Below are 27,413 nucleotides of genomic sequence, written 5' to 3' on the forward strand. Positions count from 1 at the left end.
CTAGAGTGCAGTGGTGCAATCAAGGCTCATTGCAGCCTTGACCTCCTAGGCACAAGGGATCCTCCCACCTCAGCCTCCCAAGTAGCTAGGATTACAGGCATGTGCCACCACACCTGGCTAATTTTTGTATTTTTTTTGGAGATGGGGTTTCACCACGGTGCCCAGCCTGGTCTCAAAGCTCTAGGCTCAAATGATCTGCCCACCTTGGCCTCCCAAAGTGCTGCATTGTAAGTGTGAGCCACCATCCCTGGTAAAACTTTTTTTAAATCAATAAAAGCACAAGCTCTTCTTTGTTAAACTGTGAGGTGTCAAGCACTTCTGTTTTGGAGTACTTCTGAGGCTAAATTGTTCTTTCAGATTATATTGCTCGAGAATTCAAGTTATTATTCTATGAAAACAAAGGAAAAACAAAGATTAATATTTGGAGCAAATTATGACCTTAGTCTTTGTGTCTGGAGGGTCAAGATTTGTAGATTTGAGTTTGAAGTATCTAGATGGTGGAATGGAGATGGCATTTGAGAGCTGGTTGTATCATCAGGTGGTGTTCTGGTGAACTCATGTAGCAGCAGGCATAAAGGTTGTCTCTACATGGTCTGTTGCAGTGATTTTTTCTGAAGTTTGAAGTCATTCAGTTTCAGCTTTTAGGACTTGAGAAAAGGGCAGTTTTAGTTTTTAATGAAACTAGAGAACTTCAGGATTCAATCCAGTTTATAGATGGATAACAAATCTTAAACAGGATTAAAATTTGGTAATTGGTGCTCTACAGTTTTCTATTGAAATGTAGTCTTTTTAATAGTCACACTCATTTTTATAAAAAATAGTCACAGTTAAATTTTTTTAACAAAATAAGTCTAGTTTCATTAAGGTAGATCTGTTTATATAAATGCAACACAGGTATTAATTCTATGTAAGTTTTAAAATATGATATTTTAGTCAGAGCTTTGGTAATATCCAAGGGGCTTTACTGACTTTGTATCCATCCACTTTAGTTTTTTAAAACTGCCTGATATCAACACTCCCTTAGCCACCCCAGCTGATGTCTCAGTAACTGGTGTGTCTCCGCAGTCCAATGACTTTGGGCTCAGTTCAGCACTAGGACTCGCCTAGGAGTTGCAGTCCTTGTGGCCTAGACTCCCTTTCACGTTTCTTTAGAGCCCCAGAGCACTTTAGCCCATTGTGGCGAGGCTTGCAGGGACTCAAGTTCACACTGCTGGGATTGGCAATTCCCCTCTGGCTAGGGCTGCTTTAAATGCTCCCCCCATGGGTGGGCATTAACTGAGTTTGGTCTGGTTTTGTCTTCTGCTATAACAGGGCACCACGGAGTTAGGTACTTCAAAATTGCTGTGCTCTCCCTCTCCCCAGTGCACAGGAACACTCTCCACACCATGCTGCTGCTGCTGGGGGATGGAGGGATGGCGTCAGTGATTTAAGACTGTTTTTCCTACCTGTTCAGCCCTTCTTTCAGCAATATGAAGTTAAATCCAGGTACTATGAGTGCTCACCTGATTTTTAGTTCTAATGAAGGTGCTTTTTTGTGTGTGTAGATAGTTGTTAAATTGGTATCCTTGCCAGGGAGGAGGGGACAATTAGTGGAGTCTCCTGCCATCTTGCTCTTCCTCAATATGCCCTTTCTTGCAGATCTTTTACAACTCTCTCTATTTGTTCAGTTTGTGTCTTACTTGTTTTCTTCTTTATTATTCTGGAATAATCATCTTGTTTTCAAGATAACACCATTCTCTTTTTCCTTTAAAGGAAACACATTCCGTACATACTTTTTCCTGCTAAAAACACACCTACTTTTAAAGTACATTTTTTATATACAGTTGTTTTCTTTCTTTCTTCTTCTTCTTCTTTTTTTTTTTTTTTTTTGATACAGAGTCTTCCATTGTCACCCAGGCTGGAATTCAGTGGTTCAATCTAAGCAGTTCACTGCAGGCTCTGCCTCTCAGGTTCAAATGATTCTTGTCCCTCAGCCTCCCAAGTAGCTGGGATTACAGGTGTGTGCCACCGCACCCAGCTAATTTTTTTTTCTGTTTTTAGTAGAGAGAGGGTTTTGCCATGTTGGCCCTGCTGGTCTTGAACTCCTGGTCTTAAGTGATTCACCTGCTTTGGCCTCCCAAAGTGCTAGAATTACCGGCTTGAGCCATCACACCCGGCTGAGTTACTTTCTTTCATCTTTACTACATCTGGTAGTCTTTATTACATATATTAATTAGAATTCTTTTTTATTAATTTATTTTTTTCAGATGAGGTCTCTGTCACCCGGACTGGGAGTGCAATGGTGTGATCTTGCCTCACTGTAACCTCTGCCTTCTGGGCTCAAGTAGTCCTCCTACTGCAGCCTCCTGAGTAGCTGGGACTACAGATGTACGCCACCATGCTGGGCTAATTTTTTTTTTTTTTGTATTTTTGGTCGAAAAGGGGTTTTACCATGGTGCCTAAGTGTTGTTGTTTTTTTTTTTTTCCCCTTTGAGACAGGGTCTCGTGCTGGAGTGCAATGGCATGATCTTGGCTCACTGCACCTCTGCCTCTGGGGCTCAAACCATCTTCCCACCTCAGTCTCCTAAGTAGCTGGGACAACAGGCATGTGCCACCAAGCCTGGCTAATTTTAAAATTTTTTTGTAGAGATGGGGTCTCACTATGTTGCACAGGTTGGTCTTGAACTTCTGGGCTCAAGCGAATTAGAATTCTTAAACATTTGATTTTTAGAGACAGGGTCTTGCTCTGTCACCTAGGCTGGAGTGTAGTGGTGTGATCATGGCTTAAGTGCAGCCTCAATATCCTGGACTCAAGCAATCCTTCCACATCAGCCTCCTAAGTAGCTGGGACTACAGGTGCACACCACCACACCCAGCTATTTAAACATTTTTTTTTTGGTAGAGACAGAGTCTCATTATGTTGCCCAGGCCGATTTCAAACTCCTGGGCTCAAGTGATTCTCTTGCTTTGGCCTCCCAAAGTGCTAGGATTACAGATGTGACCCACCATACCCAGCCTAAAATTCTTAACCCCTAGTAACCTTAATATCTAGTGAAAATTCCTTTCTAGTGAAAAGGAAGCACATGATTTTGTAATTTTGATTTTTATATTTTTATTTATTTTTATATTTTATTTTTGGCCTTTATTATTAGTTTTAATTGACAAATAATAATTGTACATATTTATGGGATACAGTGTAATATTTGTAATATAATGTAATAAATCAGGGTAATTAGCATATCCATTACCTCAAACATTTATCATTTCTTTGTGTTGAGAACATTCAAAATCTGCTCCTCTAGCTATTTTAATAATACAATCAATTGTTGTTGGTTGTAGTCACTCTATTGTGCTATAAAACACTAAAACTTATTTCTCCTGTCTAACTGTACTTCTGTATCCATTAACCAACCTTTGGCTGTTCCCCTATTTCCCCTACCCTCCCCAGCCTCTAGTAACAAGTATTCTAATCTCTACTTCTACAGGATTAATGTTTGTAGCTTCCACATATGAATAATAACAGCATTACTTATCTTTCTGTGCCTGGCTTATTTTACCTAACATAATGTCCTCCAAGCTCATCTATGTTGCCACAAACGACAGAATTTCTTTTTTTTTTGAGACACTTTTGGTCTGTCACCCAGGCTGGGGTGCAGTAGTGCAGTCATGGCTCACTGCAGCCTTTACCTCCCAGTCTCAAGTTATCCTCCCACCTCAGCCTCCCAAGTAGCTGGGACTAAAGGAGTGCACCTCTATGCCTGGATAATTTTAAATTTTTTTTTGTAGAGATGGAGGTCTCATGTTTCTTAGTCTGGTCTTGAACTTCCAGATGCAAGAAATCCTCCTACCTTGGCCTCCCAAAGTGCTGAGATTACAGGCATGAGCCACTGTGCCCAGTTAGGATTTCAGAATTTTTTTCTAATGGCTAAACAGTGTGTTCCATTGTGTGTATATACACCAGTTTTTCTTGACCCATTTATCTGTTGATAGGCATGTCACCTACAAAGGAAAACAGTAATTCTCCAGTACAGATCTCAATCATAAGGAAATATATGAAATGTCAGAAAAAGAATTTGAAATAATAATCGTAGAGAAATTCAGTAAGACACAAGAGACTACAGATAGACAATTCAATGAAATCAGGAAAATAATTCATGATTTGAATGAGAAATTTAACAGAGTATATAACAAAGGGTCCAATAAAAATCCTAGAGCTGTAGAATTCAATGAAGGAAATAAAAAATACAATGGATATATTTAACAACAGACTAGACCAAGCAGAAATTTTTTTTTTTTTTTTTTTTTTTTTTTTTTTTTTTTTTTTTGAGACGGAGTCTCGCTCTGTCGCCCAGGCTGGAGTGCAGTGGCCGGATCTCGGCTCACTGCAAGCTCCATCTCCTGGGTTCACGCCATTCTCAGCCTCCCGAGTAGCTGGGACTACAGGCGCCTGCCAGCTTGCCCGGCTAGTTTTTTTTTTTGTATTTTTTAGTAGAGACGGGGTTTCACCATGTTAGCCAGGATGGTCTCGATCTCCTGACTTCGTGATCCGCCCGTCTCGGCCTCCCAAAGTGCTGGGATTACAGGCTTGAGCTACCGCGCCTGGCCCAAGCAGAAAAATTTCTAAACTTGAAGACAAGTCTTTTGAAATCACACAGGCAGACAAAACAAAACGGAAAAAAAAAGAGAAAGCCTACAGGATTTGTGGGACACTATTAAGTGGACAAATATTCATAGTATGGGCATTTCAGAAGGAAAAGAGAAGAGAAAAGGTGAGGAAAACATATTTAATGAAATAATTGCAGAAAGACTCTGCAAGTCTTAGGAGACAGATGGATATCCGGGTGCTGGAAGCTTGAATAACCCCAAATAGATTCAACCCAAATAGGTCCTCTCTGAAGCACATTATAGTCACATTGTCAAAAGTCAAAGACAAAGAAATAATTTAAAGCAGGAAGGGAAAAATGTCAAGTCACATGTAAGAGAATCCTCATTAGACTAATGGATTTCTCCCAGAAGAAACCCTGTTATAGGCCAGGAGAGAATGGGATAGTATATTCAAAGTACTGAAAGAAAAAAGCTGTCAGGCAAGAATATATACCCAGTAAAATTCTTCAGAAATGAAGGAGAAATAAAATTTTTCACAGATAAGCAAAAACAGAGAATTCATTACCAATGGATCAGCTGTACAAGAAATGCTCAGTGGAGTTTTACATTGGGAAGAAAAGACGATAACCACCATCATAAAAACATGCAAAACTGTATAACTAATTGGTAGAACTGATACATAAACAAGAAAGAGAAAGCAGTCAAATCTTATCACTACAGAAAACCACTCAATTCCAGACATAAACAATAGGAGAGGAAGTAAGGAACAAACAATATACAAAACAATTAGAAAACAATAAAATGACAAAAATAAGTCCTCACCTATTATAAGTAATAACCTTGAATGTAAATGGACTAAATTTCCCATTTAAAAGATGTAGATTGAATCTGGCTATGGTGGCTCATACCTGTAATCAATCCCAGCACTTTGGGAGGCCCTTTTTCACCACCAAAAGCCTAAATATTCGACTGTCTTAGATTCTAGTCTGAGCCTAAAATTATAGAATTATTCCTGTGTCATGTCTCCCTGCATGATCTTACTCGTCCCATGGTCAATGTCTACCATCCAAATAATAATTTCCAGCATACTTTTATTTCTAGCCTGGACTTCTTACCTCTTGCTCAGGACTGGGATATTCAGCTGTTTTCTTGATGCTTCCATTTGGAAGTCTAGTGAGCATCACAGATTTAATATATCTGCTTTCCCACTGCAGTGCTCCTCTAGGCTTTTCTTTCTCAATAAATGTCATCATCATCTACTTGTTCAAGCAAGAGCCCAAGGATCATCCTAGATTCCTTCTCACTTCCTCTCAATCCAACCCTGTAACATCCAAACCACCAGTAAGCAAGTCCTGCAGGGTTTTTTTTCCCCAAACATTTAATGTATTTATTTAGATATATTTGATTTATATTGTTTAGCAAACCACAACATTTATAGGGACAAAAAAGTATTACTAGTTTTATAATGTAAAAGCAGTCTGTTATCCCATCCTAAATTCTTACTCCCCAAAGCAACCCTCTCAACTCTAGCTATTTCATCTGCTATTTACTTCTGTGTTTAAACATTTCTCTCATAGAGATATATAAAGTGTATATATGTAAAGTATGTAACATATAAAAGTATATATATAAAGTATATTATATATATAGAACTATTTCTTGATTTTTTCAGTGTTAAGTATGATCTATTGACTTTTTTTTTTTTTTTTTAAGATGGAGTTTCGCTCTTGTCATCTAGGCTGGAGTGCAGTGGCACGATCTAGCTCACTGCAACCTACACCTCCCAGGTTCAAGTAGTTCTCCTGCCTCAGCCTCCTGAGTAACTGGGATTACAGGCGTCTGCCACCGCACTCAGCTAATTTTTGTATTTTTAGTAAAGATGGGGGTTTCACCACGTTGGCCAGGCTGGTCTCGAACACCTGATCTCAGGTGATCCGCCTGCCTTGGCCTCTCAAAATGCTGGGATTACAGGTGTGAACCACCACACCCGGCCTCTATTGACTTTCAACTATTGGAACTGGGGTTTTAGCTTTCTTATATGCCCATTTTCTCCTTCACCAAATACATACACTTTATCTTTTTCCATCCTCCAATATATCATCATCATAATTTTTGGTTAAAATCGCTATTTAATGTTACCTTAGTTCATTCATACTGCTATGACAAAATACCACAGACTGGGCAGCTTATAAACAACAGAAATTTATTTCTCAGAGTTCTAGAGGCTGGGAAGTCTAAGCTCTATCTAGGTGCCGCAGACTTAGTATCTGTTGAGGGCCCACTTTCTGATTTATAAACAGCATGTTCTTGCTGTGGCCTCATGTAGTGGAAGGAGTATGGGATCTCTGTGGGGCCTCTTTTATAAGGAGACTAATCTCATTAATTAGGGGTTCACCCTGATGACCTAATCACCTCCCAAAGAGTCCACCTCCAAATATCATCACCTTGGGGGTTAGGATTTCAAAAGATGAATTTTGAATTTTGGGTGACACAAACATTCAGACCATAGCAAATGTTTATATCAGTATGACTATATAAATATTATCCACAGTAAATCCATCTAACTTGTTATGAGCATTCTTTTCTCCTCCCTCTGGAGTTAAATATTTGCCATCTTTTTTTTGGGTTGTGTTGAAAATTTAAAATATTTAAAAATATTTAAAGTAAATTATAAATTTACAAGAAATTGCATAAATAGTACAGACAGGTCTTGTCTGTACCCTTGGGGTATAGAGGTTAGAGGCCTCATGTACCCTTCACCCAGTTTCCCCCAATGGTAACGTTTTGTATAATTGGAGTACAGTATCAACACTGGAAATTGATACTGGTAAAATCCACAGACCTTATTTAGATTTCCCCAGTCCTCTCTGTTTTAACACTAAATGTATCTTGAAGTCACCACTTCTGTCTATCTTAACCACTGCAACTTTTGTCAAAGTTGCTATCATCTGTTTTAGGACCAAGGCAATATCCTCCTGATTTCTTGTTGAACTGTTGCTCTCCTTTATGTTTCTACAGAGCAGCAAGAGGGATCTTCTAAAAATATGACCAGATCACATCCTTGAACACTTCCCTGTTACCCTTACAATAATATTCAAATTCTTCACCATGACCTCCAAGGCTCCTGTTGAATCCGGCTCTTGTCTGCCTCTTCAGTAACATCATGGACCATTCCTTGACGTTCCCTCCATCTAGCTGTACTTCCTGCAGCTCTTCCAATGGTTGGCTTGCTCTCACCTTTGAAGTCTCAGCTCAAAGAACACTCCCTTGGGCTCTCCCTCATCATCCTAACTAATAGGTCACTTAGTATTGTCATTATTTTTTAGAGACAGAGTCTCACTATGTCACCCAGGCTGGTCTCAAACTACTGGGCTCAAGCAATCCTCCCACCTTGGCCTCTCAAAGTTCTAGGATTACAGGCGTGAACCACTGTGCCTGGCCATGTCATTTATTATTCTTTATTGTCTTCTATATATAAATGATCCCAATCTATAATTATTTGATTTATTGATTGGTTTACTTGCTTAATGTCCAATTCCCATACTAGAATATAAATGTTATAGGGCAAGAGGTTGTCTGTACCATCCACTGTTCTATTCTCATTACCCCACACAAGGCCTGGCATGGAGTGTGCACCTAATAAATGTTTGAATAAATATTGACTGGATCAGGGATTCTTTGGATGGGCCTGTGTGCTCTAAGAGCTGTTATATCCACCAGCAATTGTGTATTAACCTAGAGAGGGGCTAAGGCCTGTCCTCAGACTGAACCCACGATGGCTTCCTCTCCCTTTTCCCTGATTTTGCAGAGTATAGAAGAAATAACATAAAATTTCTTTTTTTGCAATTAGTTTACAAAATAGTAGAGACTGCTTTTTGCCCTCTTACTCATGGCTTCTCCTCTGGGAAGCTACTTTTGCCTGGCAAAAGGGCCCTACATATGTGTTCCCATAGCACTTTGATAAGGTGTAATTTATATTCAATGAAATTCACCTATTTTAAGTGCACAGTTTGATGAGTTTTGATAAAGGTAACCACCCCAAAGAGTTTCCTGGTACCTTGGCTTATTCTATTTATTTAATATTGTGATAAAATATACTGAATATAAAATTTACCATCTCAGTCACCTTTAACTGTACGATTCAGGCTGGGTGTGGTGGCTTACACCTGCAATCCCAGCACTTTGGGAGGCTGAGGGGGAGGATCACTTCGGCCCAGGAGTTTGAAACCAGCCTGGGCAACATAGTAAAACCCCATCTCTATTTTTTAAAAAGTGTATAGTTCAGTGGCATTATGTACATTCTCAATGTCGTGCTACCATCGCCACCACCCATCCATGGAACTGTTTTCATCTTGCAAAACCAAAACTCTGTGCCCATTAAACAATAACTCCCCATTCCCTCTCCCGACAGCCCCTGGCAACCACCATTCTATTTTCTGTTTCTATTAATTTGACCTTTGACTTTTTAAAAAAAGTTGTGGTTAAAAAGTCATAAATTACTATCTTAACCATTGTTAAGTGTACAATTCAGCAGTGTTAAGTAGCAGCTTTTTTTTTTTGTTTTTTGAAGACAGAGTCTCATTCTGTCACCCTGGATTGCGGTGGTATGATCTTGGTCACTGAAGCCTCAACCTTCCAGGCTCAATTGATCCTCCCACCTCAGCCACCCAAGTAGCTGGGACTGCAGGCGGGTGCCATCATGCCCAGCTAATTTTTGTATTTTTTTGTAGAGATGGGGTTTTGCCACCTTGCCCAGGCTGATTTTGAACTCCTGGGCTCAAGGAATCCACCTGCCTCAGCCTCCCAAAGTGCTGAGATTACAGGCGTCAGCCACTGTGCCTGGCCTGCAGATTATTTTTAAGGTAGTTTTAGGTTTAGTTAGTGATGAATGCAGAAAAGCCCAAATAACAGTCGCTTAAAAAAGGTTGTCCATGGCTGCCCTGACAGCTCCACCATCACCAGGGACTCAGGCTTCTCAGGCTTCTATTTTGTGCTTTGTCATTTGCAACACACAAATTCCATCTATCTCATAGTCCAAAATAGCTGTTTCAGTTCCAGCCATCACCTCCACATTCCAGCTAGCATAAGGTGAAAGTGGGGAGAAAGGCACACTTTCTCTCTTCTAGAGCCCTTCATAGAAATTACATGTACTATTTTGTGCTTATATCCCATTGGACAGAACTTAATCACATAGGCCCATCTCACTGCAGTGGAACTGGGAAATAGAGTCTTTCTTCTGGATCACACGTTTCAGTTCTAGTTTATGGGTCCCATTGCTGAGAAGTAAGAAGATAATGCATGTTGGGGAACCCGCACTGGTGTCTTCCACAACTTCCCTTCCTCATAGTCTCCCTTGGGACCCCTTCAGTCAGGGGCTTGTGTCTTTTATAGCTTAGCACAGAGCCAGGTGCATTTAGGTGCTTAATGTTTGTTGTACAAATATATGATTTCAGCCCAACCAGCTTATTGTTGGTTTCTAAGAATTACTGTTTTTATTATTTTTTTGAGACAAGGTCTCGCAGTGTTGCTTAGGATGGCCTCAAACTTCTGGGCTCAAGGGGGCCTCCCAGCTCAGCTTCTCAAGAAGTTGGGATTACAGGTGCCTGCCACCACACCAAGCTCTAATCCTTTTTTTTTTTTTTGAGACTGAATCTCACTCTGCCACCCAGGCTGGAGTGTAGTGGCCCACTACAACCTCTACCTCCTGGGTCAAGCGATTCTCCTGCCTCAGCCTCCCAAGTAGCTGGGATTACAGGCGTGTGCCACCACACCTGGCTAATATTTGTTTGTTTGTTTATTTATTTTTTAGTAGAGACAGGGTTTCTCCATGTTGGCCAGGATGGTCTCAAACTGTTGACCTCAAGTGATCCACCTGCCTTGGCCTCCCAAAGTGCTGGGATTATAGGCGTGAGCTACCACACCCTAATTTTAAGACTTACTGAAGTGAAGCCCTAAAGGGGGAAGAGACTAGAGTCCTCTAGTCCATGTTGTCACCAAATTCAGGAAACTGCTTTACTGCATACTTGGCAGGTGGCCTCCACCTGGCCACGCCCGCTGCCAGGCACTCCCCGCCTGCACTGCTGGGCACCTCCAGCCATCACAGCCCCTTCCTGGTGCAGAGTCACACTTGGCCTCCATGGAGCTGCTACATTGGTCCTGCACCACCCTCCATATGATGTGTCTACATCCGCAGGTCTCACTGACCCCAGCTCTTCCTTATGCTGGGCAAAGATGCCTCCTATGGGTCTGCATAGGACATGTTTCTCCTTGAGTGTGTTGGGGACATTCCAGGCCTGAGAGTGTCCTGAGGCTGAGAGCCCCTGTTGAGCAGAAGAGAGCTGATGGCCCTCTTGCCTGGCCAGGACTCTCTGAAGGACTCCAGCTCCAACATTTTCTCACCAGTGAATGAGATGATTTACTCTTGACTTGGGATTTCTTTCTTTCACATGTAAAGACACCTTCACAGCACCAAAGCTGCAGATTCAGAGAGGGACATCAGGTTGAGGAGGCGGGAGGGATGTGTGTCACAGGTCCTTGGATGCTGTGTAGATTTCTTCATTGGCCAGTGAAAGTCCCCATGTCTCACGGAGATCCCCATGCCCTTCCCGAGGAAGCCTCTAGATGTCAGAGATGTAGACATTGCCCGTCTCGGTGGACAATCCAGTCCAGAAATGGGGGTGCAGAGAGGGGCTTCTGTTGCTCTTGAGCGGGAATTCCACAGCCCTAGGTATGGACTTAGGTGCTGAAGGGGGACCCAGGAGAGAGGTGAGGACTGGCGAGGGAGTGGATGGGGAGGGGTTTGGGGCATGTGCACAGGAACCAGGGCTGGCCCCAGCCCTCTATAATTACCTGAGTTACCACAGACACCCCACAACCTCCACAAGGCCTGCTGACTTGACCACAGAGGGACCCACGGCTGTCGCGGACTATGGCTGAAAGTCTGCGGGCTGCCAGCCCTCGGCATGGTCATTCCGGATAGGTTTATTTTATTTTTTATTTTTTTGACACAGAGTCTCACTCTGTCACCCAGGCTGGAGTGCAGTGGCACAATCTTGGCTTACTGCAACCTCCGCCTCCCGGGTTCAAGTGATTCTCCTGCCTCAGACTCCTGAGTAGCTGGGATTACAGGTGCACGCCACCATGCCTGGCTAATTTTTGTATTTTTAGTAGAGATAGAGATGGGGTTTCGAAGCTAGTCTGGAACTCCTGACCTCAAGCGATCCACCTTCTCCAAAAGTGCTGGGATTACAGGCTGAGCCACCGTGCCCGGCTCTGGGTAGGTTTGTGTTGTGAGGCCTGATGCTCTGTTCTTCTCTTCTTTCCTGAAGTCCGTGGCCCTCTGGTGGCCTCTGTGGCTTCTTGAGCTAACCTCACCCACTGTGGGCCTCAGGTTCTGCTCCCCTAAACATGGCTGCAGAGGGTAATGCCATCTCCCAGCACCCTTTTAAGAGTGTGGCTGCTAAACTCTTCAGGAACACAGTACTAGAGTGTGACAAAGACCCCATAGGAGGAGTCACACAGGTGCGAGGCTTCACACGGTGCTACTCATTTCCTTCCAGAAACACCTCCATACTCTCTTACTACCCTGAGGGTGGTGCTCCCCACATTTCTCTGGCATTTGATCTCCCTTCCCCCACAGCAGCTCTTCTCACCAAGACGCCTTTCCTTGGCACGGCACTGGCAGCCCAAGCAGGGCTGAAGGAGAGGGGCCTGTGTCTCAGGGGTGTTCCTCCCTTTGGAGCGCTCTGGGTTGGCAGCATCTTGCTAAGGGGCTGTCAGCCTCCCAGCCTGGGACATGGACAGCTCCTCCTCCTCTCTTTGTGCATGGTAACTACAGGGGTGGAAGGCAAGGCAGAGAGGTTGACAGGAGGTAGCAAGAGTGGGAGCCGGTGGCATAATTTAGATCTGAGGCCTTTAAGAAAAATGCTGAGAAACAATCATCCTACCCGGTGCTAAATTATCAGATGAGTCAGCCTCTGGGCAGCTGTCACCTTCCTCCCCCAAAGTCCCTGGCAAAGCAGGGAGGCTGGCTTGGGGTTGCCTCTAACTCTGAAAGCAATTGGAACCCACAGTTGCCCTGTGGTCCCCCTCTAGCCCCCAATCCCAGGATGCTCGCTCCCATTTTACTCTACTTTTAGGGGAGGAGCCAGGGATGGGGCTCAGTGTTCCCTCCCTACTCCCAAAGGGACAGTATTTGTCCCCAGTCCTTTCTCCTGCCGATGCTTTTGGATTTAGGAAGCGATGCCTCGAGGACATGGGCGTCTCCCAATAGTGGATGTGCCTGGAGGGGACATTTCTGAAGAACTAGCAGAGCTGAGAATTAAAAGCAGACTGCAGAACTTAGCGCAGGTTCACGCAAAGCCACTTGTGCATTCAAGAGCCAGGGCTATGTGGTTCGGCCCATGTGTTGGCAGGTAAGCGTGTTGTTCCGGCCAGGTGAGTCAGCAGACATGGGATGTTTGTTTATTTGGGAAAATGTGTCTCATTAGGGTCATTCTGAAAATAAGCCCAGTGTGTAGTCATGAGCCCCTGCGGCAGCGTCGCTACTAAGTGGTTGGGGAGAAGTCAGGAAAGAGGAAGAGGTGGCATCCCCCAGCCTCACCTGTGGAGACCCCAGCGAAGTGGGGCAGGCAGGCACTGCTGGAGGAGCGAAGGCCAGGTGGACACGAGGACAGATTCCAGAGGCTTGGTTTTATTGTGCAGTTTTCTTTTTCCTCAATGAGATGCCATAAGCTGTGGTGGCACTATGCACAGTCACAGAACAGGAAGAACCACCGGGCGGGGGCTGGGGGTTGGAAAAAGCCATTTCCCGAGAAGTGTCCAGCTCTTGGGTCTCACTCCATGGCCTGCCTCGGGCCCCGCAGAGGTCCCTGAGAAGGCAGGCCTGCGGGGCAGGGGGCTGTCTGAGGGGCTCAGGCACCAGCCAGCAGGGGCTGGCACTGATGGGCGAGGCGAGGAAGTACCTCCCTTAGAAACTTGGGCCAAACCCGGTGCAGCTCTGGGACTCTACCCCACCTGACTTGGAGGCTGTGGGTCAGAGCTCTGGAAGGTCTTGGGAGCTTGGGACAGCCTGAGCGGGTCTTCTCCTCCTCTGTAGCCCTCTCCACTGTGGGTGGAGGCAGGGAGGGGCAGCGGGCCCATGCTTTTAGCTTCCTTAGGCAGGGAGGGATGATGAACCCTCATCCTTTACTTCCTCCTCCAACCCTCCACTAGCGCTGCTTTCCTGGTCAAACCTGCATCTTCACCGGCTCATGCCCCAAGGCCCTTGGGGAACTTGCACAGTGGTAAGGAGGGCTGCTTTTTTTTTTTTTCTTTTTTTGGTTGTGGCTGAGAATGCTGGAGATGCTCAGTTCTCTCCCTCACAAGGTAGGCCACAGATTCTTGGTGGTGCCCTCACATCTGGGTCTTCAGGCACCAGCCATGCCTGCTGAGGAGTGCTCTCAGGACAGACCGTGTCCGTGCTAGGTTCAGGCACAGCCCAACCACTCCTCATCCAAGTCTCTCCTAGGTCTCTGGTCCCAATGGGCAAGGATGACCCCTCCAGTGGCTGGTACCCCACCATCCCACTACCCCTCACATGCTCTCACTCTCTATCAGGTCCCCAATCCTGGCTTCCCTCTTCACGAACTCTCTAAGAAAAGGAAGGATAAACCCTAAATAAACCAGACAGAAGCAGCTCTGGAACAAAGAGTACAAAAAGACAGCCAGAGGTGTGCGGAGAGGGTGAGGTGCCACGGGGATGTGGGTAGATAATTGCATGCAGCACTGGGACTCCTGATGAGGGATGGGGTCCCCACTTTTCCTCGATGTGTGAGGGACCGTGGGGAGGGGGTCAGCCGACTCAGAGAAGTAGGATCTCTGCACTGGAATTTGAGGCTTCCTGTCTCCTCCATGGGCCCCACCAGTCACAGGGACATGAAATCCGTGGCCTGGAGAAGGGAGAGGGAGAGCAGGAGCAGAAGCAGCCACGAGGTATTCTGAGCCAGCAGGCTGATGCCCTCACACTTGACCAGTTTGTCTGCCAAAAGAGAAGAGGGCCGGGGGAGGGGTAGGAAAGAAGAGGGATCAGGACTCAGTAAGGCACAGGCCCAAAGCAAGGGTGTACTCCCTTTGGGAGGCAGGTAGTGTGACGTCTTAGCTAGGACCAGGAGCAGCCTGGCCTCACAGAACCAGCCATCTTTCCCGTTTGCAGATTACTTACCTCTTGCACACATATCATCTTATGAAAACCTTACTAAACATCATCACAAGAAAACTGGCTGAGGGAAGTGGTGTCATCCCTGTTTTCCCGCTGGGGAGAGGGAAGATTAGGGAGGCCAAGGGCCTTGCCCACAGTTCTGGTGGAAGCATCCACCACACTACTTTGCCTGTCTGACTGGCCCTGAGCTTTTCACCCCATTCACACTGAAGGCAATGGTTCCCCAGTTGACCAGGCAGCAGTTGGGAGAGGGTGAGAGAGTTATTCTTTCCAGCTATTCTTTCCAGCCCAGCCAAGGGAACTGCCTGCTGTCCCCGAGCCTCGCTCTCCCAGTTCACTTGGCCTTTTTAGGAGTTTGCCTCACCTCTGAGCACAGTGACGTTCTGGGAGGAGATGGGCGGGGAATGGCCAGAGTGGTGGAGTGCACACGTGTAGGTCCCCTCATCCTTGCTGGTGAAGGCGGATAAGTAGAGGACCTTCATGTTGTATTTGCTGGTGAAGTTGGTTCGGGAGCGGTATGTGTGCTCAGGCACCCCCACAGTGCCAAAGAGCACGTGCTTCTTTGTCTCACGGGTCAGGCTGAACTCGTACTGGATGGGTGAGCTGGTGGTATTCTCATGGCGGCAATCCAGACGAAGGCTCTGGTCCACTAGGCAGGCTGTTAGGCTGGTCACCTTCTGCCCTCGGGAGACCTGCAAGACTGACACCAGCAGTGCCTCCTTCAAATTGGAGGGGCCTACAGCGTAGGGCCTCCCACCCACCTGAAGTGGAGAGATGGGCCTGGCCAGGGAGGGGACTGGGGTCTGCTCTCTGAGTGCCTTTCCCTCCTCCAGGGATCCCACTTCTCCTTTGCAGACCCCAGCCTCCCTCCCAAGTCTGCTTGAGCCTTGGATCTTATCAATGTGTTTCAAGGACAGGAGATTTTGGGGAATTGATACAGGTTCTGGGTTCTCAATTGGGGATTTTAGTTCAATATGAGGCAGGGCTCAGCAAACTGTGTTTCCAAAAACCACCTCAGGCCGTCAGAGTATCAGCGAGGTGGATTGGCTGACTTTGGGATGAAAAGAGCCCTCTGAAAAAGTCACCTGCGCTTTTCTGAGACTGTGAGGGAGAAGCCACTTCTCTGGAGGGAAGGAAGACAGGGTGCCTGGAGCCCCAACCCTGCCCCATGCCGGGTACCTGTTAGCAGGAGAGCGATGCTGATGGCCGGGTTCATGGTTCTGGGAGCTCAGTCCTGGATCTGGGTTGGGAACAGGATGGGAATCAGCCAAGGGGTGCCACACTTACTGCCAGGGCTGGGGGTCCCTGGGAACATGACATAATGGCTATGGCAGACATCTAAGTCCCTCTCTCCAGCCCCCCTCTCGTCCCTACTTCTCATTGAACATGATACAGTCACTGGCTCTTTCCTGCTCAGGGAAAGCAAGTAAGGAGGGAGAACAAGCCCTGTCATGGTGTGTTTCTGTGCTTGGCCATGGAGCACTTACTAGCTGGGTGACTTTAAGTGACTTTACCACTCTTTCTCTTCTTACATTAACATAGTGTATGGTAATGTAAGACCTATGAGGGCCCGGGCTTCCTATTTTTTAAAAAAATTTAATCGTGGCAAAATACAAAAAGCATAATAATTACTATTTTAACCATCTCCGGAACTCTTTCTGTCTTTCAAAGTAAAACTCTGTATCTGTTAAACAAAGACTCCCCATTTAGGGACTTCCCATTTCCTGTTCAGAAGAAAATCCCCAATGCTCAAAACAGTTTCCGTTTGCAGATTACTGGCATATAGCATACACTCCAAAAATATTTATTGTGAATGAATGAATGAATCTCTCTGAATCTTACATACCCACCAGGTTATGATGGGAGTTAAGAAAAACAACCAACATCTGGTGATGACTGCTTCATATAAGTGAGCCACAAATCCCTAAGTCATTCGCCATCCCCAGAGGATGGCTAGAGACCATCCACCATGGCTAAGGATGCTCCCAGATAGGGAGTATCTATTCCTATCTGGATAGGGCGCAGGCTAAGCGTGTTCCTGGAGGAGAGAAAGCCACAGTGATCTCCGATTGTATGTGAGTCAAGGACACTTCCCAGTGTCCAGCTCTCTGGAGTTCCTAGGACTGCAGCTTTCCGGCCCAGTTTCAATAGCCACCCTGGCTAGGTTGTCTGGTCTTTTTTTTTTTTTTTTTTTTTTTCCGCAGCCTTGGCTGAACCAACCCTTGGCGAGGCGACGCGGAGCCGGTAGCCCAGCCTGTCCGCAGAGCAGTGCTCGCCCAGGAGAGGCCACAGAAGGGGCGTGCACCCGCGAGCGCGCGCAAGGCATTGCCTGGGTTGAGTGCGCCCGGGTGCACAGGGTGCACCACTTGCCGAGTTCAGGGTCTCTGGCGCTCAGCCCCTTGACGGGTGAGGCTAGGATCCTGCGGCGGCTGCAGCTACAATCAATGCTCTCTCTGTCCCGGGGTGGAGCTGCTGCCCTGAGCCAGATCCAGGAGGAAGGGGGGTCTGCATCTGGCTTTTGATTCGAGGACTCTTGTTTGAGATGATGTGCGGGCTTGGGATCTAGGAGGGGAAGGGGGAACAGTGGTAAGAGCAAGAAAGGGAAGAATTGGGTCTGGGGCTGGAGAGGGTGGAAGAGCCAGGGGAGGGGTGGAGAGCGGCTGGGGAGGTTCAGTCTGTATTCATTTCCTCTGGTTTGTGTCCTCAGGTTGTCCTCAGGCGGGTCCAGACCCAGAGAAGGTCTGCTCTTCCTCTCTCTCAAGCCCCCGGTGGGCCTCACCCTTATCCCTTATTCCATTTCCGTATTCCAATCCTCTCCTTTCTCAGCTGAGTCCCCCTTCCCCCTCTCTCATCCTTTTCCAGTTCTCCCCTCTCCCGTCCGCCCGCCTTCCACCCAGTCCCCGCCTGCGGCACTGCGGCTTCCTTCTCCTCCGGTGCCCCGCACCCAGCCCGCCGCGAGGTCACCGGGCAGACTCCCTCCACTCGCCATCCTTCGTCCTCTCCCCACCTCTGCCAGCTGGGTTTGGGGACTTCTGGGTGGAACGTAGACCAACAGTTTGTCCTTGGTGCCCTTCCTCCCTGTTCTCCAGCGCCCCAGCCCCAGACACCCGTCCCCCAGCGGGCGAAAGCCTGGGAGCGCCTTCCCCGAAAGACGTCGCGGTGCGACGCGGCCCCTTCCCTGCAGTAGCATCCCACTCCCGCCCCTGCCTGGAAAGCAGGCCCCTCCCTAAGCTCTGCGCCCTCTTCCCTGGGCGCCCTCGGACCGTGGCCCGAAGCCTAGTGTTGGGAGGGCTTGCATGGGCGCCTGACGGCAGTCCCCGATCCCCAGGTCCTGCCGGCTCCAGTTCCCACCTGGACTGGGGTCTTCCGCTGCCGCAGCCTCCTCCAGACGCGCCACCGCCTCCGGTTGCTGCACCCAGCTCGGAGCCCGCAGTTTTCACCGGGGATGGAGGAGAGGGGGAGCGGGGAGCCGGGGGCTCAGCCAATCAGAGGCGGAGATGGGGGGAGAAAGGATGGCAGGGTGGGGTGGGGGTGGGGGTGGGGAAGGAAGAGAAGGCGGTCCCGTATTGGTGTGAGAGTGGCAGGTTGCGGCGGAAGGGGGCCCTCATCCTGTGGCCGGGGATCAGGGTGGGGCAGCCCAAAGACCATTAGCCTCCTCTCTGAGCCCCTCAATGGTTGTTCCCCTTTTAATGCTTTAACCCTTTTCTTCTGACCTATTCTTCAGAAGTCTGTGGGAAAGCCACAGTGTAAGAGGTGCAGGATGCAGGCCGGGAGCGCCCACGCCTCCGCATTTCCTTTTCAGCTGGAGCCCACCTCCTCCGGAGACTCCAGTGAGAAGTTTTGGAATATTCCAGTCTTTCTGAAAGGAAGCTGGTTGGGTGTTTTTCAATGTTGGAGCAGCCCTTCGGAAGCAAGGCAGGCCCTGGACCCACCCTGTCCGTCCCTGGTCCCCAGCCCCATTTCGCCCCCTCATCTATTCCAGAACACCCAGCCCTTCAGGGGGCCTGCGGGTGCTTTTTGCTCTGAGCATCACGTCTCCTTCAGCCCCTGGGCTGGTACCTGCTGGTCCAGACAGCTGGAAGGTTCTTCTGGCTTTCCTGAGTACAGTCTGCTTGTTTGGTCTTCAGACCAGGGAGGGAGTGTTGCCTGTTAGCAGGCACCGTGCTGGGCACATTACATTCATGGCCACCTTTACCTCACGGCCGCCTGCTGGGTTCATCCCATCTCAATCCTCACCTCCTGTCTTGGCTGGTAAGTGAGAGAGCTGGAGAATTGACCTGGGCTATGGAACCCCGGCTCTCAAGGGTGAGCCATTCCTCTTGCTCATCCCTGCCCATTGGGAGAGGAGAGGAACTCTGGGAAAGAGGAGGAGACAGTTCCACAGAAAGGACTCAGTGGAGGCCAGCTTCTGATCACCTGGGGCACTCCTGATAACCCACCAACTGGATGTCACCAGAAGCCCTAGGCTCATTTTTGTAGACAGTGCTGATGACTTGTCTCTCACTCACAGGTGTGGTGAATTTTTTGAACCAGCGTTTATTTGATTGATTTGTATCCTGCCGGTCTCTATGAATTCTGGTCGAGACATTCTGTGGGCTGGCCCTGCCTCTCCACTGTCTGCCTGCCTGTTCTCCTATTTCTTCATGGAAGTCAGCCCTGGCACCTTCCCTGCAGTTTCTGATACTGCAGTGGCACTGCTGGAAGCCACTGTTGGAAGCTTGCAAGTGGGAGGAGATTCGCTTGGTTTCCCAGCATTTAGGGTGATGGAACGTTCTAACTGGAATGAGCCTTGCAGACTGTTAAGTCCAAAGGAGCTATTCACTTTGGTAAACCGCAGAGGCTTCTAGGGCATTTTATGAAAAATGCAGCCCACCTGGCCCACCTAGGACCTCCTTAATCTAGTACTAGAGCCAGGTGAGTCTGCACTTCTCTCATGCTCCCCAGGATCTGGGGGACTCTAACACATGATCTGGTAAGACTGTCCCTCTTCATAGGCGAGCTAACCTGACTTCTTGTTTGTAGGGTACTTTTTAAGGCCGTGGATATCCTTGCCCCTTGCTGCTGACTTCCCTCCTCCCTCCAACTCCATCCCAGCCATCTTCCCATTCATCTACCTGATGCATTCCAGACATGCTGGCTCTGGCTTCTTTCTGTCTCTTCATGGCAGTGTGTTCCTTCCTGCTTAACAGCTTTCTGATTCTGAGTCCAGGGATCTTAACTGCAGAAGGCATCTGGGCTCTGCTGGCTGAGACCCTGGATGCTCCGTTTCCCACTCTTTGGCCCTGTCTCTGAGTGTTGCTGCGTGGAAGGCCTAGCGGTGCTATTTTGATAAGGTTATGAGGGCCTGGCCTAATTTCTGGGTCCCCAAGCACCTTGCTTTCAGGAATAGGGGGGGAGTATAGACTGTAGAAGGTGTGGCAATTCTGTTTCTGCCAAAGCAGGATCTCTGATTGGATGGAATTAATGGCTCAGATGAGACATCTGAGGTCAGGGGATAGACCACAAGGTGGTGGAGGGAGGGAAGAGATTTTAAAACTCCATTTACTGCGGACAGGATCGGAGTGCTGAAAGCAGCAAGGCTTTAGAGGAATCCAGCTAAGGCATGACTTCCTGCCAGAAGACTGTGGCTGCCCTGTTGATCTCTTAGATCTCTCTTCTCCCACCATCTCCTGTTGTCCCAGTCAGAAACACATGGGGATAAAAAGTCTTCTAAAAACACACAGTCCTTTAGCATGACCTAAGGCCTGCCAGCCATTCACTCATTTCATCAGATTGTCTTTATAGAATCACAGAGGTGGCTACAGCTTTCCCATCTTTTACATTTTATTTTATTTTATTTTTGAGACAGGGTCTCACTCTGTTGCTGGGGCTAGACTGCAGTGGTACAATCACTGCTCACTGAAGCCTTGACCTCCTGAGCTCAAGCGATCCTCCTGCCTCCGCCTCCTGAGTAGCCGGGACCATAGGCACTTGACACTATGCCCAGCTAATTAAATTTTTTTTTTTAATTTTTAATTTTTAATTTTTTTTTTTTTAGAGCTGGGATCTCACCATGTTGCCCAAGCTGATCTTGAACTCCTGGGCTCAAGTAATCCTCCCGCCTGACCTCTCAAAATGCTGGGATTACAGGCGGGAACCACTGTACCTGGCTTGCCCCACCATTTTATAGCTGGGACTTGAGGCCCAAGAAAGGTAATGATTTGTCAAGGTCAGACAAATATTTTGAAGAATGGTCTGGACTATTAGATCTTAGGTCTCCTGACTCCGTGTACAGTGCTCTCCAGTGCTGCCAGAGCGGACCCTCAGATCTCTGCTAGATTCATTTCCCTGGTTCATGGTGAAATAAGTAAAACGAGGACAGTCCGGGGTACTCTGAACATAGCTGTCAGATTATCACCTTTTTTTGATTTTATGTTCTTCACCCTATTGATGAGGGAGAGATTCCCACCCCCTAAAGTTAGGACGATCACAACATGACCTCAACACTGGACGAATGAGATCAATAGCGGTGTATTAGTCACATATGCTCATACCCAGGAGGATAACACTGCATGCCGTGGATTGCTACATGGGAATTGCACTCGGGGATTACCAGGAGCTGTGGGAGGCAGGCTTTGTAATGTCAAAACGGTGGAATATCCCTGTTTCCTGTAAGAGAATGTGATTGGCTGTTTGTGTAATTCTGTGGGCTGGCACGGTGCTGAAGCCCACTACTCAGGGATAAGCAGAAATTGTGCCTGGCTCCCACAGTAAGGAAAGTGGTTTGGCTGGGGGACCTCATCAGCAAAGTAGGGAGGGGATCTTGTAATTAGGCCATTTGAGGTCTCCCTGATATCAAGGCAGCCATAATATTGAGCTCTAATCTTTGACTAATTGCGACTATATACCTGCCTTTCCTATACTTTCATTCTAAGGTTATACCTTTCCACTTTTCTGAAGAGGTGGTGGTATTGATATGTGTGTATGTGTGTTTTTAATGTCCTACTTTATAAAAAAAAAAAAAAGAAGAAAATTGGCAACTTTCTATTAACCCTCACACTTCTTTGGAAATGTGACTAAGTCTATGAAATTAAAAAATCTTGGAACCACTGCTCTACACTCTGCTACCTCTCCTAACCTCTAGTCGAGGTCAGCTTCCTGAGTGAGGTTAGCTCCCTGAAAAACTGCATGTTTGGTTGAAGAATGTGACAAATGCAAACTAAACATTATCTCTTGGAATGCAGGGCAGAAGTTGAGAGAAGACACCAATGGAGATAATTTAATCTTTGATAGTTATTTTAAAAACTTTAGTCATGGATGGTTTAATTGATCAAATAATTAAAACATTATTGGTACCAATAATGTTCCAAGGCACGGGGCTAGGCTCTAGGTATACAAAGATCAATAGAACACAGCCTCAAAGACTTGTTCCAATGAGGGAAACAGAAATGCTACATAGATAATTAGAAAAAAAGAGGGTAGACACAGAGGTAGAGATGTGTAAAGGGTACTGTGGGAGTCCAGAGGAGGGACAGGTGATGACCCAGTCTGTCAGAGAGGGCTTCTTGGAGGCCAGGCATGAACCGAGCTTTTAAAGATAAATGGGAGCTGCCCAGATATGGTAGACTGTCGCATCAATGGCCTCCAGTGAGTCATGCCCCCCAGGTGTCCATGCTTTTGTGTGATCCCTTCCGCACTGATTCTGGGGTTGGCCATGTGCCTTACTTTGGCCAATGGGCCATCAGCAAATGTGATGAAGTGTTTGTACATTGTGAAATGTTTGTACATTGGGGCTTGCTTTTTTGGAGTTCAGTTGCCACTTGAGGAAGTCTAAACTATCTCAGTTTACATCAATCACCATTTGGGATCTGCCAGGCCCCAGTTTATCTACCATGGGACCACAGAGGTATGTGTAATTCCAAGTGATGCCACACAGAAGAGATATGACCCACCCAGATAAGGCTACTGTGGTGATTCTAAAATGTGGACGCAAATTCTTTGACATTCCTTCATCAAGAGGTGACATCTGTGTCCACTTATCTTAAATCTCAGTGGGCTTGTGACTGCTTCAGCTAATACAGTAGGACAGATGTGATGCTAAGAGACTTCTGTGCTGAGGCCTTAGAAGGCCACATAGCTTCTATCCTTTTTGCCAGAACACTCACTCTTGGAGCCAACGTGGAAAATGTCTGGCTATCCACCTGCAGCCACCATGCCTGGCTCCAGGCAATTTCAAGTAAGGAGAGACTCTTTGGTAGCTGGAACAGGGTGACTCAGGTAGTGGTGAAACAACTGGCAAAAACAAAGTTTCTCGTGGTAACTTAGACAACAGAAGTTGTGCTTAATGAATTTGTAGATTTGGCTAAAGGGACCTGGAGGCAGAATCTCAGTGTCATTTGGGTGCTTCTAGTTGGCATGATAAAGTATTAAAAGAGAGCTGAGCTACAAAAGGACCTGCTCAGTTTGTTAGGTGGAAAAGAAAACCCGCTCTCATTGCCAGTCTCAGTATCAGGCAATGGTCTCTCAAAATTAGAACTGGCCTAAAGGTAAAGATTAAATAAAGGGTATCAAGGGTATGATTTTACAACCTTTGTTAAGACCCCAGGAGATTTAAATGGTGTTCAGTAGACCTTGACAAAACAGAAGAGTTTCTAAGAATGTTAAGGACGTTGTCCTTGCCAGACACAGTGGCTCATGCCTGTAATCTCAGTACTTTGGGAGGCCAAGGCAGGAAGATCACTTGAACCCAGGAGTTTGAGATCAGCCTGGGCAACATAATGAGACCTCATCTCTACAAAAAATAAAAGACTAACTGGGTGTGGTGTCACGTGCCTGTGGTCTCAGATACTTGGGAGGCTGAGGTGGGAGGATCTCTTGAGCCTGATAGGTTGAGGCTTCAGTGAGGCACCCCAGCCTGGGCAACAGAGCAAGGCCATGTATTAAAAAAAAAAAAAAAAAAAAAGGCATTGTCCTATAGCTGAAGTGGAATCTTTTTGAAATTAATTATGTATGTGACTTTTGGTGCATGAAGTGGACCCCAGTAATATTCACAGAAAACCCATAAAGTTTTAAGGAGTATTGTATTGGCAAAAGCTCCGCCAGTTTGGAGTAAAAGGAACTGAAACAGTTCAAAATGAAAAGAAGCCTCTGGGCCTCCAACTTTCTGTGGGCAGGAAGCTGGCCCCTATACACAGGTCTTTCTTTTAGGGAAAAGAAGGATCTCTTGGAAGGCAAAACCAACAGCCCGGAGAGTATAACTAAGAGCCAGGGAGAACTGGGTCCTGTTCAAGTAACATTCTCTGCTTATAGCATAGGGATCCCAGCGACATGTGCCTGCCTGGATTTCAGAATTGCTTTGAACTAGTGATTGCTCTGTGCCTCTCATTTCTCCCCTTTTAATGGGAGTATCTATTGAACTTATCCTGTCCCTGTGTCACCATTGTACATTGGGTGTGTGGTCTTGTCTTTTTAGCTCACAGGTCCCTAAGTGAAGAGGAGCCACCCCTGAGGAGTTGTACCCAGGGAGACTCAGCCACAGCCAGACCTACTGCACATTTTGAGATCATGGTCTTGGAGCCTGATGTCATGACTGGGTGCTTTGGGAAGGATGGGTGTATTTCACAAGTGGGAGGACAGCACATCTTTAAGAGTAGAGAGCAGACTGTGGTAGAGTGCCACATTAATGCCCTCAGCCAGTCATGCCTCTTTCACACTGACTCTGGGCTTGGCCATAAGACATGTTTTGGCCCATAGAAGTTCAGCAAACGTGGTGCAAGCAATTTCCCGAGTGCTTGTCATCTTAGGCAAGGACCCTAGGGCCCTGTGAGGAAGCTCCAGTTGGTCACAATGGACAGACCTGAACAGAAGTACTGTGGCTACCATCCCTCACCCCAATCTGGGAGTTGCCCATCACTGAGTGAGCCTTTCCAGGATCACCCAGTGTCCAGCCCGCTTGTCACCTGGCCACACATGCAGGAGTAAGCCCAGCCAACCCCGTACGAAGCTGTTCCCTGACCAAACTGCTGACCCACAGAATAGCTGCCTTTGGTTACTAGTTGGGGTGATTTGTGACAGAGCAATAGCTAACTAAGAAACCAGGTGAGGAGAGGGGAGAGGATCTAAGACAGAGGAGGCAGTGTGAGCAAAGGAACAGAAATACAGCAAAGCAAAGCAGAGGCAGGAAAAAATAGGCAGTTTGGTTTCTCATGGCAGTGAAGACTGGGAGAGGATGGATAATGGAGAAATGGAGAAGAGACAGTTGAGGAAGTCCTCGTCTGTCTGAACTTGGATAATGAGGCATCGTGATGGGTTTACAGGAAGAGTGTGAAACAGCTGGGTAGGTGTATTCTTTAGAAAGATTACTCTGGGAGGTCGGGGTGCAGTGGCTCAGGCCTGTAATCCCAGCACTTCGGGAGACCGAGGTGGGCAGATCACCTGAGGTCAGGAGTTCGAGACCAGCCTGGCCAATGTGGTGAAACCCCATCTGTACTAAAAATACAAACATTAGCCAGGTGAGGTGACAGGCGCCTGTAGTCCCAGCTACTCAGGAGGCTGAGACACAAGAATCACTTGAACCTGGGAGGCGGAGGTTGTAGTTAGCTGAGATCGCACCATTGCACTCCAGCCTTGGCAAAAGAGTGAGACTCTGTCTCAAAAAAAAAAAAAAAAAAGAAAAGAAAGATTACTGTGGGGGCAGCCTGGTGAGTGACTGGAGGGCCTCATGAATCCTCTCCTACCTGTGGTTCTTTGCCCTGCAGTGCACTCGGCGCGCAGGTAGGGAGGTGGGAGGTGGCTTCTGGGGAGGAGGGCAGTGTGATGCACACTTCCTTGGGGTCAAGACCCGTATTCGTCTTATTTACTGCTGTAGCTCTGGGGCTTCCAGTTCCTGGCACAAAGTAGAGTCACACAATAAATATTTTTGGATAAACCTAAGGAGTAAGGGCGTTCAAGTATCATAGGTGCTGCCCATGAGGCAAGAAGGCGGGAATTCAAAGAAGGGTTTGGGAGAAAGCAGTGGTTGTTTTCTGGAAAGGGGAAGAAAGGCATTCCCGACAGAGAGAGCCCCAGAAACAAGGGTAGAGGTGTGAAGTGCGCCTGGGAGCTGCATCAGTGAGGGGGATGAGGGTCTGAGATGGGTCAGGAGCAGTGAAGGTGGAGAAGGTGGGGCAGATGGGAGAGACCCAAGTCAGGGGATGTTCAGTGCCTTCCTGGATGTGTTTGGGAGGCATCACAAAGACTCCCAGATTTTGGGGGTGGCTGCTCTGAAGGATGAGAGGGAGGAAGCAGCTTCGGTGCAAAAGATCATGTATTCAGTGCTGGCCCCATTGAGCTTGAGAGCCTGTGGGATGTGCACATGGAGAGGTTCATGCGTGAGCTGAGTGAGGTCGGAGGAGAGGAGAGGTTAACTACTGGTTGCTGGCAATTAGGTAGTAATGAGCACCCCGGGAGCATGTGTAGACCTAGAAAAAAACGGAACCCAGGACAGGACCCTGAAGAGCGCTGACACTTAAGGGAGCGGTTGCAGCTGAGGAGTCTGAGGAGGTAGCCAGAGGATGGATAATGAGGAGAGGACGAAGCCACAGGAATAGGTAAGTTCAGTGAGGGTGTGGTCAGCGGTGTGAAGTACAGATGAAAATGTATCCTATCAATTAGATTTGGCAACAGGTCACCTGGTGAGGACAGTTTCAGAAGAGTGGGAACTGAGGCCTGAAGTCATTGTTTCAAAGTACAGTTTTTATTATTAGGTATGGCAAGGGCCGCAGGGCAGGAGGCGGCCTCCATTGAAAAGATGATTTGTTAAACTCATAGATCCTGAGCAGGGGGCACGCCGCACGGTGGGAGCCACTGGGAAGCACTGGCCGGTCAGGAGGCACATGGGGAGGGGGCAGTCATGGGCGGGAGCCTTCATTGTGGTTTTCAAGGGAACAAATGGGCAAGGCAGGGTGAGCAGGCTTAGAATTGGCTATGTTGAATAATTGCAGTGGGCTCTGGGCATAGGGGCTGTCCTAGTTGTGTGGAACCTGGCCTTGGGCAATCAGGGCAGGTGGCTGGTGGCTCTGAGTGTGAGAGTCAATAAAGGAGGCGTTTGGAGCGTGCACTCTGGACTGGTTGGGTGGGAGAGTTATCTCTGATCTCTACGAATTGGCTAACCGTGGGAGGAACAGTCACCTCAGATGTTAAAACATCATAATAGAGAAAATAAAAGACGTGGTTAATATAGTCGTGGGTTGAGAAGCGAGTGAGGAGACAAGATGGAGGCTGCAAAGCAAAGAGGAGCTTTTAAATGAGCAGCAGCTGCTGGAGGGCCACAGGGTCCCTTCTTCTCCTGAGGGGCTGGCCTGGGAGGTGGCTTGCAGGGTGGCTGAGAGACGGCCAGCATCTTCTGTAGAGGCCTGGGCCTGCCTCCTGGTGAGATCCTCCTTGTGACTTCCGGCCGGGCAGCAGCATCTGGCATGGACACTCCAGGCATGAGGTGTGGGGCTGCTCAGCTTCAACCTTGTGGTTTCGGTTTGGCTGAGCTCAGCTGTTCTCAGTGTGCACCAAGCCAAAGGAGAGCCAGACAGGGCTGTCTGAGAGGTGAGGATAGCCCCCTGAGACTGAGTCAGGCTCTCCAGCACAGAGAAAATGAGTTAGCTTTTTTTTTTTTTTTTTT

General features: G+C 47.5%; 1 protein-coding gene and 1 long non-coding RNA gene across 7 annotated transcripts in view; one reads left to right on the forward strand and one right to left on the reverse strand.

The window, feature by feature from the left end:
* LOC105501127 overlaps positions 1-27,413 on the forward strand; it is a 115,654-nt gene that overhangs the window by 14,691 nt on the left and 73,550 nt on the right. Inside the window, exon 2 of the long non-coding RNA XR_001000140.1 lies at positions 1,312-1,485. This is a non-coding gene — a long non-coding RNA (uncharacterized LOC105501127). The remainder of the gene's footprint in view (positions 1-1,311; positions 1,486-27,413) is intronic.
* On the reverse strand, positions 13,256-19,984 carry THY1 (Thy-1 cell surface antigen). 6 transcript variants are annotated; one of them, XM_011926955.1, is made up of 4 exons: positions 19,897-19,984; positions 15,962-16,022; positions 15,147-15,482; positions 13,256-14,602 (listed from the first exon to the last, which is right to left on the reverse strand). In XM_011926955.1, exons 2-4 carry the CDS (start codon positions 15,996-15,998, stop codon positions 14,490-14,492), a joined length of 486 nt encoding a protein of 161 aa, XP_011782345.1. In that variant the 5' UTR covers positions 15,999-16,022; positions 19,897-19,984; the 3' UTR covers positions 13,256-14,489. The 6 variants fall into 6 exon arrangements, with proteins under 6 accessions (XP_011782345.1, XP_011782346.1, XP_011782341.1 ...); XM_011926956.1 differs by lacking the exon at positions 19,897-19,984 and adding an exon at positions 18,134-18,397 and having other exon boundaries at positions 15,147-15,431; XM_011926951.1 differs by lacking the exon at positions 19,897-19,984 and adding an exon at positions 18,134-18,397 and having other exon boundaries at positions 13,256-14,513.

Source organism: Colobus angolensis, unplaced genomic scaffold, assembly GCF_000951035.1.
Source record: "Colobus angolensis palliatus isolate OR3802 unplaced genomic scaffold, Cang.pa_1.0 Scaffold7, whole genome shotgun sequence".
NCBI classification, from domain to species: domain Eukaryota; kingdom Metazoa; phylum Chordata; class Mammalia; order Primates; family Cercopithecidae; genus Colobus; species Colobus angolensis.

Coding starts and splice junctions, on each gene's coding strand:
- THY1 (XM_011926951.1), bottom strand. CDS start 15,998: ATGAACCCGGCCATCAGCATCGCTCTCCTGCTAACAG. Junction 15,483..15,961: donor CATCGCTCTCCTGCTAACAG/GTACCCGGCATG, acceptor TGCTGGTGTCAG/TCTTGCAGGTCTCCCGAGGG. Junction 14,514..15,146: donor GAACGTCACTGTGCTCAGAG/GTGAGGCAAACT, acceptor TCCCTTCTCCAG/GCCACGGATTTCATGTCCCT.